The sequence below is a fragment of the Corvus kubaryi genome, unplaced genomic scaffold (assembly GCF_017639235.1).
Source record: "Corvus kubaryi isolate FWS band 111438036 unplaced genomic scaffold, C.kubaryi_AGA036_p1.0 76, whole genome shotgun sequence".
In the NCBI taxonomy this organism is placed as follows: domain Eukaryota; kingdom Metazoa; phylum Chordata; class Aves; order Passeriformes; family Corvidae; genus Corvus; species Corvus kubaryi.
In genome coordinates this window covers 1,396,695-1,411,626 of record NW_024582063.1, presented here as the reverse complement: position 1 = coordinate 1,411,626, position 14,932 = coordinate 1,396,695, and the positions used below count along the sequence as shown (strand labels likewise).

At 45.2% G+C, this 14,932-nt stretch overlaps 1 protein-coding gene across 1 annotated transcript in view; it reads right to left on the bottom strand.

The window, feature by feature from the left end:
* The window catches only part of CAPN14 (calpain 14), a 24,441-nt gene extending 9,509 nt beyond the window's left edge, over positions 1-14,932 (bottom strand). Inside the window, exons 1-12 of the mRNA XM_042051567.1 lie at positions 14,369-14,932; positions 12,156-12,225; positions 11,126-11,244; positions 10,381-10,517; positions 9,082-9,256; positions 8,315-8,380; positions 6,787-6,872; positions 5,443-5,517; positions 4,606-4,769; positions 3,764-3,939; positions 894-1,099; positions 329-365 (exon numbers count right to left, since the gene is read on the bottom strand). Coding sequence (XP_041907501.1) covers positions 329-365; positions 894-1,099; positions 3,764-3,939; positions 4,606-4,769; positions 5,443-5,517; positions 6,787-6,872; positions 8,315-8,380; positions 9,082-9,256; positions 10,381-10,517; positions 11,126-11,244; positions 12,156-12,225; positions 14,369-14,599 — 1,542 coding nt within the window. The 5' untranslated portion in view covers positions 14,600-14,932. The remainder of the gene's footprint in view (positions 1-328; positions 366-893; positions 1,100-3,763; positions 3,940-4,605; positions 4,770-5,442; positions 5,518-6,786; positions 6,873-8,314; positions 8,381-9,081; positions 9,257-10,380; positions 10,518-11,125; positions 11,245-12,155; positions 12,226-14,368) is intronic.

The following is a 14,932-nucleotide window of genomic DNA, read 5'->3' as shown; positions in this document are numbered from 1 at the left end:
ACAGGGAGAAGTGCAAGAATGGACCATGAGTCTCCAAAAAGCCATGAACAGGAAAGACTGCAGAGCAAGGAAGATGGTATCACTAAAAGATCTTTGCAAAAAGGCAACTAAGCTGTCTAAAGTTTTGCCTGTCCCCCACATTTGACTGCATCTGTCCCCTTGGTCCAAAGGACTGTCTGTAAACCCAGGCTGTGCTCTCAAAAGTGCTGTAACACAAGCATTGACATTCTCACTCAGCCTCTTCTCTAGGGCAGAGCAACAGTAAAAACCCAACATTCAGAGCTGTAGATTGAACCACAGACCTCCCACTCCCCTCACACCCACTCACCTTAGAGAGGGTGAAGCTCGTGTTCCCACCCATTTCCCTGGAGATGCAAAAAAGCAGACACATTAAGGAGAGATCTCAGAACTGTGTGTTTGTCTCACCACAGGTGGCATCCCCCTTCCCCAGATGGGGCCCCAACCTGCTCTTGCAGCATGTGTTTTATTCTCTGGTGTTACAGCAAGGGAAGGCCTCATGTCCATACAGCATCCCAAAAGCTGCTGGCATTTGAAGTATGCAAAGCACCATTTTTGTAAAAGCAACTGTCCCAGCTTTGCCAGCAGGGACTCATGGCAAACTAAGCTAAAAAGCTCTTATCATTCTCACAGTCTCAAATGTGAGCATGCTGCAAGGGTTGTGTGGGCCTAGCCCACCAGCCTTTTTTGAAAGGACAAGGCCAAAAACTTCCAACCATTAAGAATTCTAAGGCAGGAGAAACCCACAGCCAGACTCTCTGAAAGACATGGTGCTGCTTTTTACAGAGTAAAGTCTTTAAGCTGTCCCCACTAGACTAGAAAGACCAGACCTTCCCAGAGAATTAGGTGCTGGCAGAGGGGCAGCAGCATCTCACCGAAGAATGTGCTTCCTGGAGAAGACCCGCAGGATGAACTCAGACTCTTGCTGAGGCTCCAGGGTGGATGGGACAATCACATAGACACAAGGCTCCAGATGGAAGTCACAAGTCACTTCCCGCTCATCAAGGAAAACCGGGTGCTTGTTCACAGGCCGATGTCGGGTGAAGAAACCTGGGGGCAGCTTTCTGTTGCTCTCCTGGTACTGTTCAGGGAAGAAAGAGAAGAGAAACGTGTTCTGCCCCAGCTGAACACGCGGACAAAAGGCGTGTGGAGGATTCACGGGCAGGGCACAGCCAGCCGGCCTTCACATCTCAGCCTGTTTTACAGCACAAGCAGGTAACAGAGCCCAAAGGACTGTCTCCTCCCAGGACATGGTGGTTCTCACTGTGCAGCACCCTTGCTCAGTACTAATATGACCAAGCACTGGGCTTCCCGCAACTTACAAAAAAAATAACTCTACTTGTAAGGAACAGCAACAAGGACTGGGAAGGAGAAGCCATTGCTGTCAAAGTGGCTACTGCAAAATTCTTTGCCATACTGGCCAAAATGACTGCAGGCAGGAACTGCTCCAGAGACTGGCCTTCACTGGCCAGAACACCTCTTTTCCCACAGGGACCACGTACTTTGTCCCCAGCTTGTCCTCTGCACTAGGGGTGTGGTAGCAGAGGATTTTTTTGAGCACCTGTGATCTGAGCATACTGCACGAGCAACCTAAGCCCTAGCCCTGACTTGATGTAAGTGTCCTTCATCTGTCTGGCACTCTTTGCCCTGCAGGCCCTTTTCTGCCACAAGATGATGGATAAAGTGTTGATCCAGGCAAAATGGAACTAATTTTAATGCCACTGAGTGCCCAGTACACAAGCCCAATAAATAATCCTGCTAGCTAAAACTACTGTCACCTTCTGATCTTGGCTGTTCCTCAAAACATTTAGCCATTTTACTCTGCAGCCTCATGGGGAGATGCTATTCCTCTTTCTTTGCCAGTATTTTTCTTACTAATAGAGCAATCTTTCTTATGAAGGGTTCAGGGTTACTCCTCCTGATGCCCCTTATGTTAAATTCAAAGTTTTTATATTCCAGTCAATACTCTGTTGACAGCAGTTCCAATACCTTAGATGCTCTAGGCCTGCCATCTCTCCGTATTGATCTTGGCAACCACTACAAACCTGAAATTAAAAGTCCTGGCTGCCACCATTCCCACTCAGGTGTGGCAGAGCACTGTGCTAGGGCCACACTCAGACCCCCTCTGCCAGAAAGTTTACCTTGAAGGTAACCCTGATGGTGCCCAAGATATTTAAGTCAGGAAGGAGTGGCATCTTACCTCATGGTTACCATGCTTGGAATACAGTAACTAGGAACACAATTGTGCTGCCCTAACCATATACCCAAACTAGTTTTTTACCAGCCCAAGTTCTCATTTAAGAGGTGTACTCTCATTTGAGTAGTGACACAGTGGAAGATATGCCCTTTAAAGACAAAAGGACCTAAACCTTTCCCTGTTTTAAATAGCCCTCTGAGGTCAGGGCCAAAATTGGGACTCACATCAGGATTTTACTGCCAGGGCCCTTTCTTAGGTCCCAAAAGCTCTTTGATAAAGGAAATGCTAGAAACACAGCTGGCCTAAGGAAGCTGAAAATGCCAGAGCATTCCCAGCCAGCCAGGAACCCGAGCTCCCTAGGAGATCTCTGACTTGCATGGGGCACAGGCTCTTTTCCCACCTCATGCCAAGACTGGAAAACAGCAGAAAGGCAGCTCTGACTCCCACAACACAGCCAAGGATTTGGACACCATCCCACAACTGCAGCAGGAATGAAGTGCTCATCAGGTAAAGGCTGATACCACTTCTAATACCTTTGAAGTCCCAGGACAGAAGCTAAACAACTAATACCCCCTTTTAAGGCCGATGAGCCCTCCTGATATGGCTGCTTTTTAGAAGAGTCAGAGGATAGTTCTGCATTAGTAGTGCCTTGCTGTGGTGTCTCACTGAATTCAAATACTGTCATTTGCTGTCAGCCAAGGAACAAAGGCAAACACATCCCATTCAGCATTGTCTTAACAGCTGCACCCGCCCAGGTCCCCCAGACAACAGCCAGCAGTGGTGACAAGGGACTCACCTGTAGGCCCACCTGCAGGAAGAAAAGAAACAGAGCATCTGTTAGTCAGGACATCTGTGTCCACAAAACACAGCCAAGTCATTCGTGGGAAGCAGAGCAGCTACATAGATCTATATGGGGTTTTTGCCTTCAGAAAACTCAGTCCCTCCACCCAAAATCCCTTCCCCACAGTCACCTCTCCATAATTGTGCAAGCTCACAGCAGCAACAAGACCTGTGTCTCTGTTCAAAGGACCAGAGTGGCTCTCAAGGCACTTGGATAAGCAGAGAATTGAAGGGAGGAAACTCGCACTCCTTCTAGTGATATCCACTTAGCTCTGGATACACAGGGAGCTAGCAGTATGCACACATGGGCAGCTGCCACATCATATTAGGAACACTTCTCAGGCACAATATTACCATAACTGGAAATAACCTGAGGTCAGAGCTCTTCCTGCCCCAAAGTAAGGGAACTCCTGGCACCCTCTTCCAGCTATTGCACAAACCCTCAGAGGCAGCAAAATAAAGCCCAATGTGCTTTGAAGCAAGAGGCACTTCTCACTGCTCTGCAGGATGACACACAGCATGCTGGAGAGGCAGCAAGAGGGGCACAGAGCCCGAGGGAGCCTAGCCCTGATGTGTGAGGAGACTGGCCACAGGCAGGAGGAAAGAGCACAGATAACCCTGCGCACAACCAAACTCTTGGCCTGCAGAGCACTACAATCTACAGGGGCTGGAATTTCTCCTGTTTGGTGAGAGCAAGAAAAGCAAAGCAATTCTTTGCACCTTATAGAGTAAAAACCCAATGAAAAGGTGAGGAGCCTGGTTCCGGTGTTTGCTGCTGTGTTTCTGCATGAGGGATATAACCACACTGCACGAACTTGGGCTTTTCCTACTGTCTTCAGCTGGTAACACATTCAGCCAGTACTGAGGGTTCATCCAAAAGTTGCCTAAGTAAAAGAAAAACGTTTTGATGTTATTTTCCATGACAAAATTGATTGCCAGCTTCCCACATGATGCCTGGCATTGGACTGAATAGGTCACAGGTTGTCTGGATCTCCAGATCCTGGAAGAATTTGATTTTAAGGTGCAGTTTACAAGTCTAGCAGTGCAACTACTAAGACAGGAGAAGGAATTATATTTCTGCTTATATGCAACTAAGAGCTCATTTTGTTCATAAATGTATCACTATTCCTCTCTCACCTCTGGTGCACAGGCTTGCTGACTTTAGACTCCACCTGCTCTGCTTCCAGAAGAGCTGAGCCTCTATTTTATTCACTTTACTTAAAACACACTCCCTGGAGGTGCTGAGGATGCAAATTTTAGCAGACAAGCTTAATGTCCTAGAGCAGATCAGTGCTGGCAATTGATCCTGGGATCCTAAAGCTTATTTCATGCTATAATCAGCCCACTGCCCTGTGTTTGCAAGCAGTGCATCTTCTGTGAGAGCAGGAGCCAGTCAAAGTCCTTCAGCTGCTTATTTCTGATGTTTGTGCGGAGGTTGAAGCAGGAAACACATGTTTGTTAACAATTTTATGTTAAGAGGTTAAAAGGAGCTGGTAACTGAGTCAGCAGAGCATCCAAAAGTCAGAGTCATCCAAAAGAGCACCCCTCACCATTACAGAATCCCAGACTTCCTCCTGCTGTACTTCCTTTAACCCATCTCCCACTCTTCAAGGAGTACATCCACTTTTTCCCATCTTCCTGGCTCATCAGGTCTGGAGTTAATTTACAGATCACCAGATCTACAAAATGAATCTTAAAATCTCGCAGAGACATCCTGGGAAAAGAGTGCCAAGAGACATCTTGTCAGCAGTTTAGTTTAGTCCATATGGCTCATAAAATGAAAAGAAAAGGGAGCGGGGAACTTCGAAGCTGCACCATTCTGTGTTACATATGGTAATGCTCATATTTTATTAGGCAGTAAAGAAGAGAGCGTCTGCTTCAACAGCAGCATCTAGGAGTAGCAAATGCACCACTAAAACTTCAGCAAAGGATAGCAGAACAGAGAGTAAAATAATCTTGCCAGCAAAAGGAACGCAGTGAAATTACAGGGGCAGCAACATTGCCACCTCGTGGCAAAAGCTGTGGAGAAACCGTAGGCAAACAGGCAAGCGGGAGCTTCCCGAAGCTATGGTAAAAAAAAAAAAAAAAAAAAAAAAAAACCAACCAAAAAAAAAAAAGGCAGGACAAAAGCTCCTGGGGCTGCCCTTTATCTCCAGCAGCCCCAGGAGAGCTGGCAACGTCCTGCTTCTCCCTCACTCCTACACTGAAGAACAGTGCATGCCATGTCAGCATAGCCACTGCTCCTCACAGCATCAAGCTGAGAGGAGCGTGGGCTGCTATAAAACTTATCACCTATGCCTTGGCCTTAGTGGCAATGTGCTGCTTCAGCTCCAGGTGCAGCCCCAGCACTACTGGAGGAGAGGGGACAAGCAAGACTGTGCCATTACCAGAATTCTCCATCCTCCTTCTTTTTCCTCAGCAAAATCTTCTCCTTCGGGCTCAGCAGCTCCCACTTGTAAGAGCTAAGGGAAAAACATGAGGTGACTAACCGAATGTGGCCACAAATTCAAGACAGAGGACATAGCCTTCCTTATAAAAAGAGGCCAAATCCCTGTTTCTACATATCTCCATGCTTATCCCCTGCTATGCCTTCAGCCACACAAGACTCTTCACAACCACCCTGGGTCCCATGAGATGTAAATACACCTATGTGGCTCCAGTTTTCTCCAGCAGAAGCCAGAAACGTTCCATTTCCATCAGCCAGTGCCTTCACTTGAACGCACAGCTTCCAAGTACTTAAACTGTAAAAATCTAGACCTGCTTTGTTGGTTAATTTTCTGTCAAAGGAGACATAATAGGAAGAGTGTTTGGCATAATGAATGAATGACTAGGACAGCACAAGAGGCAGCTGGGAGTCATTTCAAAGGCAAGCCTGCAGTATGTTGCTCATTATGCTCTTCAACAGAACAGCTGGTGTGCTGTCATTATGTGACAGACATGCATCAGAGAAGTTACTGCTCGACAGACAAGGTGAAAGCCATTCGCATTCCCAATGACCTCTGTACTCTTCCCTCCTTTCTATGTCCTGAGCCTCAGCAAACAGCCTGTGCAGGGAGTGAAGTGAAGCTTGGAAGAAAGAAACATGCTGCATTTCAAAGAGGAACAGGACACAAGTTTACAGTTGCCCATGGTCTAGAATGCAAACCACTGTCTTTCATGGGTCCCAATTAAAAAAAAAGTAAAATAATAAAAAGTCAGGTAGATGCAAATATAGGGCCCATTTTCCTCACTAGCGGCTTCTTCTAATCTCATACCCAACTGTATTTCCCTCAAGCAGCCAGGACAGAGGACTCCTTCATAGCTACCCAGTTCCAACACCTTTCAGCCTGTGGGATATTTTTCCTGGGCCCTCCCGTGATAAATGACTGTATCCTGAAACATGCTTTTTTTTAGAGCCTTCTGCACAGCTGTCTGTCCCTTTGCATGCTCTCCAGATCACAGCAACATGGTCAGCATCTCATGTTCATACTATGTTTCCTCTGGCACTTTTAAATGGAAGAGCAGAACTGATCTTGTTGAGGCTGCATGTGTGAAGTGAGCCCAGCTACAGAAGCACTGTCTGTTGGAGACATAAATCTATGGAGTCATTGCTTTGACACCAGAAGGTCTGTGCAAGCAACTGTTATCTTATTGCTGTCCTCAACATTAATTCATGCCTGAAGATGGCAGCATCTTTCCTCCAAGAAACCTTTCCTCTGCTCAGTGTCATACCTTTCCTTTTTTAAACTCACCTATCACTCCAGTCTCCTTTCCACTCAATTTTTCCCCATGGATTTCTCAGTCTCACTAGGCTTTCTGGTCCATATTGACAAGTCACCTGCAGAAAACAGTAATGCTGTGCTTACCAAGGTCTCAGCAGTTCTCATCTGGTTTATATCACTGTACTATGTCAGATATTAACAATAATTTTGTTTGTTCTCATAGATCACAGGAAGTATGATAACAAAAATATTTGAACATGCAACTCTGAATTCCAGCAATGAAGAGATTAAGGTGCTTCATCTTACATTCTAAACTGAAAGCAGAGACATGACAGATTCCTAATCTAAAGGCTTGACTGTAAATTCCTCTTCCTTTCCAACATCTGCTCATTTTGTACTCATGTGAAAGCCAAGTCCTATCCCAGTGCAACGGCACAGCACAATGCAGCCCCCTCGGGTGACCACACAGATTAATGCCTCCTGAACTGGGATGCCACGGCAGGAGGAGAGGGAGCCAGGCGAATCAGGGGCTTTGTTGGCAGCACACAGCAGAACAGCTAACTTCACACTGTTTCCACATGCTTGGTCAGTCCCTTAATGCTGCCTGGCTCTTCATCTCATCAGAGGAGCCAGACTGACAGACACATTGCTGAAAAACTCCACACCTAAAACCCTCCTGCTCCTCCTGTGCGAGACACAAATATGCCTCATCCAGCTCACCTCTTCTAGCCTTTCTAGTATCTCTTGCTGGAGGTACTGAACATGCTTTCACCAACATGTTCAAAGCCCCACAGAGTCCTTTGCCACCCCTGTCAAACTCCTCTTGAGGCTGGACAAGACAGTCATCCACTAATTCAGGAGGGAGAAGTTCCTACTCTTTGGGACCTATTATTTCACTGTCCTTTATCTCTAGACAAATATCTTAAGGGGACTCCCAGCAATACGTCTGGAGATTCGTGGGGTTCCCCTGCACTGTCTGCACAGGAGCACAGTTCAGTTCCCTTACTCTACCCCTGACTCACATTTCTATCTGCAGTTTTTCATATTCTGGCCTTTACATCCTTACTTCTCTATGGCCTCTCCACTGGCTTCAGAGGAAGGCTTTTTACCCCAAGTAGAAAGCACATCCCCTCAGCCTGTACCCTCCCCCACACCATGTGGCGAGGGAACAGGAGCTAACTCCAGCAGACACAGCTGCCAGGCATCCCCAAGTTTCAGCACATCCTCCCAGCAGCCCCAAAAGCCAGTCCCTTCATTCTTAACAGCTAAGATGCATTTCTAGGTGATGGTCTCAGGAGAGCCCTGTGAATCATCCCAGCCTTAGAGATACACTGATCCATAACCATTGTCCTTTACATCAAGGCCTCCAAATTAAAAATAACATACTTAGAAAGCAAATCTTAACAAAGCACACAGTCTCTCTTAGCCTTAGACTAGGAACAGAGTATTGGGGAGGAGATATTATAGTTGCTCTGATCAATGGTTGAACATATGACTGAAAAAAAAAATTGCTAATATCCAAATTAACCTGGACCCAGGACATTTGGGCTGGTCTTACCTTTCTAATACCAGTTACTGTGTAGGCATGGCCAGCAACAAGCCCATTCTTCAGGACCTTTGTTGTCTGTATACAAGAAAAAGAAACAGAAGGGAAATAAACATTTCTTCTATCCCTACTCATACAGCAGACTCATACCAATACCAGAAACCTGTACTTGTGCAATCAATGATTTTCAAAGTAAAAGGAGAACTGAAAATAAATAAATAAATGGAAGCTCCTAAGAGCAGATTTTGCAGTATGCTTGGAATTGGAGGTTGAATGTGAATGCCCCTTCCTAAACTGTGGATCTTTGGCTAGAGACCATCTCACTTTAAGGAAGTCCAGGAGGTTTTGATTTTCAGAAAAGCAGAGTTTCCCAACAGCTGAGGTGGTAGCATAAAGCTTGGAAGCCAAGATTTTAATTCATGTTCTGAACTACACATCTCTCTACCTTAGCTGTAACTTCATGCCATGTGTGTCTGTACCTCACTGCACCATCTGTAAAAATGGAAAATTTATTTAACAAAAATGAGAAAATGCAGTAGGTCCCTATTCAAAAGAAATTCTTTGATAGATAAACCAGTTCCTAAACATAACAACAGGGAGCTGAGAGCATCAGGGAATCAATTCACGAGCAAAGTTTAACATGAAGAATGTGACTTCTACAGAAAGCCACATGTGGCAGCTTTGATACTTTTTGAGTCATAGTGACCAGCTGAGCAGAGGGAAACGGGTGTGGAAAGGCTTTTAGCTGTAGAGCCATTTGATGTCACTCCAAGCCTCACCCCTAAGTGTGTCTGACAGCCCATGAGAGATCTGCTGTAGGTGGCTCTTGTCAGGATATCCCACAGATCAGGAGGAGCTTCTGCAAGCTTGATCCTTGTATTGACACCCCCTGTAAAATCTACCAAGGCTTCTGAAACTTGCCCAATCTGCAGATCTTCATAGGAGCCATAGAGTCTAGCAAAAAAAGATATCAATATATTCTTTAGGTTATACTCACAGATGACAGGGTGAGAACAGCTTGCCTATGAAAACATAAAAAAAAAGTGTGCAAAAAGAAAAAGGAAGGCTGTAACTCATGTTTAATTTTAGGGGAGATTTTGGCAAGGGGAATCTACAAAATTGCCTCCAAGATTGGCCATAGTCTGAAAGGGACTCTTCACTCGCTGTCATCCCTGACTGCACTGTAATGAGAACATGCCCATCATGACTCTTTGATAATTCTGCCTTAGAGAATGTTACCTGAATTTATCACCAGGCACTGTGCTGTATCTAAGATATAGTGCCTTGAGAGCTGAGTCTCCAATCTGATTTTCTTTATCACTGCAGTGCAACTTGGTCCAGTCTTTTCATTCTAACACCAACACCAAATGAAAATAACTGAACATTCTCACCTTTGTGTGATCTTTCTCTCACTATAAACTAGGATATTTTTCCCTGCTCTGCAGAGATTATTTCAGCCAAATATTAACAAACTCCACCAGTTAGGCCTTGCTGCCTTCTTCTTTGTGCTGATACTACCACTAGAGATTACCACTGTAGACAAAACACTCTGGAGAGAAGCCACTGTTCTCACCGTGCCATGTGACTTGTGACATGGCTCAGCTTTGGGGACCTGAGAGAAAAAATATCTGTCAAAACAAAGTGCAATACTTCAGCAGACCTCCAAAATGAAAATCCTTGGAGGCTTCTCCCACTGATAATACATTAAAGGAGGCTTTTAGAAATCACTCACATTTGAAAATCTCTATCTGTGGTGTTTCACTCCTCTGTGGTATTTACAAGGAAGGCATCAGCCTAAGCCAATACACTGTAAACAATGATAACACTCAAAGGACAACCCCCCACAACAGGGCTGTTTTCGCACCTAAACCCTTGGATTTAAACTCAAGGGCCTGGGTTGATAACAGCTACTGCAATGGCAGCTTTTACTGTGCAATAATAGAAAGATGAGAGCCATCTACTACACTGCAAATGTAGTGAGGCCTAGGAGATGCATTTATAAACAAGAACAAACTGCGTAGGCACCAACCAACATATTTTAGAGAGACTATTTACATAACTTGGCATGAGTCACTTACTTAGCATATGCCTTCTCCAGAAGGGCTCCCCAAAACACATTCTTATAGACCGAGGAAACAAAGAGCAGCTCCCCTGCCTCATTCACCGGCAGTCGATCATCAACCACCACGTCAACCCATTCCCCGAAGTGCCAGAACTGTCAGGGGAAAGGAATGAGCTGATGTTTCCTTGGAAGGGACCTCCCCTTGAAACAACAGGAAAGGCAAGACAACCTAGCTGTGGGCACAGAACAAACTGCTGTGGGTCAGTGGGATGTGCTGACTCACCCACAAAGCCAGGTTCTCAGCCCCACCCAGCCAGAGGAGAAAACAAAGCATGTATCAGGTGTAAAAGGAGTAAGCAGGGAAATTAGCCACAGGTGGACTTCTGGGGAAGGAATTCCTAACTGCAGGGTAGCAGAGTTGTACCAACAGGTGGGCAAAGGGGTAGAACATTGGAGCTGATGTGCTCAGGTCCTGCTGACTGTTGCCACTCTTGAAAAAGAGTTTTGTCTGTGTTAAAATATGGGTAGGACACAGTGGGAGAGAGCAGCCAAGCAGAGGTGTTTCCTCAGAGTGGCTGGCAGTTGATTCACTGCCTGCACTACTTTGTAGGAGGGGTGATGGGTTCCTCTCCAGACTGGGATACCCTCTGGCCACTTGCCCCTGGACAAAGGGAACCACGTACAAATTATCTAAGGGTGCGACACAAAACATAGCAGAAGGATATCTGAGGGTCTCCTGCAATCTGGGGGAGCAGCTGTACCCGGAAGTGGAAAATGCCCGCGTATTTCCTCTCAAAGCTCTGGTTTTGTGGCACAACTGCAGCCAAGATGTCCTGGTGGAATGTCAGGGCTTCCAGGGCCGCCAGGAACCAGCAGTTCTCTGCGCCAAGACAAACGGACACATGCAGTTGGCTGAAAAGTGAGAGCTCTCAGCCAAGTTCAGCAACATCACCAAGATCCCAGCAGAAGAGCTGTTGTGCTGATGTCTTTACAATTATAACAAATCATACACAGAAAATGAGATGATCCAGACATGTGCTTTACTTAACCAAACCATGATTGGTTTATAATTGTTCTCTCATGATCTTTTCTTTTGGATACTGTTTGGTTAAATAAGAAATTTAGCAAGCAATAACTGTCAATGAAAACATTCTGGGTTTTACCAATGTTGTGTGAGGGTTTTTCTATTCTCTATAAAGGCACACTATTAAAAAAAAATTTCCATTTTTCTTTGAAAACATTAGCTTTTCAGAAGAGAAAAAAATTTCCAGTGGATCTCACATGTAAGACTGTACTTAGCAAACTGTTTTTAAAGACATAAAGGACTTAAAAACTAATTTAGTCCCACCTCTACCTGTTTTGCAGGTGGCAATACAGTCTTTTATTTAGGGATAAAATTATTTTTCTAACTGCAAGGCTGAGAAGAGAACACACACTGAGCATTAGGTACAAATATAAAGTCCTTCTGTGGCCTCTGTTCAATTGTCAAATAGCAACACCACAGACCAGTAAGAGCACAGGATCACTTCCTATTAGCATGGGCAGAAACAACACACAGTGGTGATTTCAGCTTGTGGAGACACCTCTCATGCCTCAAATCCCACCTCAAAGCTTGCCAGCTTATTTACTGAGCCTATGCCAGTAAATGATTGCTTCATCCACACCATGCCAAGTGGAGAAAGGAGATGGACACCTTCTATTTCCATGCCAAGTTTTATACATTCAAACTTCAATGCAAAATGTTATCTTGTGTAAGAATACTTAGATATTTATACAAAGGAGTTTCCTTACCCACCAATCCTTGGCAGAGATCAAGCTGCTTTCTGTTTGCAGAATAAAATACGGGACTTTTGTGCAAAGCCTGGGAAGCACAAAATTAAAAAGAAATAAAAAAGGAAGGACAGAGTTAAGCCAGTAAAATGAGCTGACTTAGCTTGAAAGTCAAAGCTTTTAAAATACTGAGAGTCCCTTTGTCCCAGCAGACATTGTTCTGGCCCAGGTATAAATCTGGTGTTATGTGTTCTGGCTAACCTGACACCAACCTGGCCACACATTTGTGCTTGGTTTACGTTGAATTTGGTCTCCAGAGTAAGTGACTGGTGCTCAGATGCATCACCATGGCTTTCCACAGACACCACGCTGAGAAGACAACCCTTCAAACCTCCCAGTCCCGCTCCTCCACACCAGTGTCAGCCAAAAGAGGTTATGAGGGCAGAGCATAACTGTTCAAACTTTCACCCAACCTGGCTGGCATCTCCACAGTTTGACTGACAATTGAGTTACAGACCGATGGCTGCTACAGAATTCCTGTTGCTGTGACAAGAGTAGGTCTGTGAATAATTGTACAGAGAGAAATAATGTCGTGATTTTTTTTCCCTTCACAAGTGCCTCTGGGGTTAAATTAATAACCTAAGTGTCAAAATTACATTTCACTTGGATGACCCAGAAATTGCTCAAGCTAAGTTTCGCGCTGCTGGCTTCCCCTGCAGGCAGTAGCAAAGAAACAGCAAACTCTCAGAAGGCAGTCACAGTAATTAGACACCAAGGCCTGCCCTTGGTGAGTTTGGGTGTTCAGTTTGCAGGCCATCAGTCATAGATGCAGCAAGCTACAAGCCTGCAGGGTGAATGGCAGAATCTCAGCCTGTCCTCTGCAGCACAGGGACTGAAGGATGCACAGCATCTATTCTCAGAGAGTCTTTGCTCAGAGAGTTTGGCATCCAGAGTAAACAGCAGCCTTCTTCACAAGACAGTTTTAGAATCACAGAATCACAGAATATGCTGAGTTGAAAGGGACCCATCAGGATCATCAAGGCCAACTCCTGGCCCTATACAGGACACTCCAAAGATCACAGCAGAGCAGCAGAACAGTGGACTGAGAGACAGAGGCAGTTTCAAGTCCATTTCAATATCTGAAAGGTGGAGAGACTTGAAGGGCTTTGTAGAGGCCAGGACTCACATTGGCCCTTTTTTTTCTTGCAGAAACTCGATCCTTCTGAGAAATTGTTTAAATCTCACAAAATACGACAGCTAGAAAATAACTTAGCTGGGAGATGCTATCTGCTATTACCTGGCAGAATTCCCTGCAGACAAGGGAATTCTGAAATTCTCACATAATTCTATACACTGGTTTCAGAAGGATCTGATTGTCAATACTCTGCTCAGTGGTTCAGCAAGAGCAAAATTGGCATTGCTAGTAACAGGCCTTATCTAACTGTGCCAGGCCGCTGTCCTGGCCTCCCAGACTTGTTATCTCCCCATTTGTTATGAGAACGTGCTCTGTGACCAGCCCTTGCAATCGGGTGTCTCTTCTTGTGAAGTTCAGTTTAAGCCTGGAACAGCAGCAAAGGCCTTGGAAATGTGAGCACAAGCAGAAAACAAAGACCCCAAAACTAAAACCAACTCACAGACTGATGCTCAATCACTGGCTGTGATAGAAGCTCAGCCTTGAGAGCTGAGAAAAGAATACTCCAAGTACAATAGACTAAACAGTTAAGCAGGGAGGAAAAGCAAGAGGATAAGGCACCTGCCCTGTCTGGGAAAGTAGCAGCCTCCAGCATCACAACAGTATGTGGTCCATGGGAGAGAGGGGTCACGGCTAAGAATTGTCTAGAAAGTCAGAAATCTTCTAAAAGGTCATGATCTTGAACTCTGGGGAGAAGGATCTCATCTGTCACCACAGAATCACGGTGAGATCACTGTAGCTGTGAGCTCCAAGGAAACCAGTTCTCCCTGCTCCCTTCGCCTCCTCTCCCTGCCTGCTCCAAGTGGATATAAACTGAACAAGGCTGGTTATGATTTTGAGCAACAAATGCTTCAAAGGCAATTATGAAACTCCATGTACCCCAGCTTCCAAAATGACACCTGATGTGATAAATGTAATCCCTGGAGACATTAAAGTACACCTAAATTAAAGTCTAAGAGTAGTCTGTTCAATGATAAAACTATTTGCTGGCTATCATCTGTAATCATCCTCTTACACACAGTGCTCAGTGAAAGTCACTTACGTGTGGCCTCCTCCACTGTAAATTTCGGGGTAGTTTCCTTAGCAGTGCTCCTGTTCCAATAGAGCTGATGTGAGCAGGGAAGGTGTCGTCTGTGAACAAGCGTTTGTTCTTCAAGCACGACTCCAGCAAAGCCTGGTAGTTCTGCTGGATGGGAGGGGTGTGTTTTTGAAAGATAGTCCTGCCTAAAGGCACGGGTGATTTATTTTTTTTCAAGCACAGCAGAAAAGGCATGCTGATGTCTCCAATAACACCAGGATAATTTCTTCCCACTGAGGATTCTGGAGGGATCTCACACTGCACAGTTCTGCTGGAAACTCTTGGTTTTCTCGGATGAGGCGTGTCTTTTCAGAGGAATTCCTGATAGTTAAAATAAGTATAAAAAAGTACATTTAATTCTGGCTTTTGAAATTTTCTTCTTAGTCTTAGCAGGGGTGGGTAGGAAGAGTGGCATGCCCAGGAGAAGTGGGGGCCCACCCAATTCTAACTGAGCACCTATCACTGCACTTCCAAGGCTTTAATATTACTGTAGATCTGAGTGAAATCAAAATGAGTGACCCCGCTGAC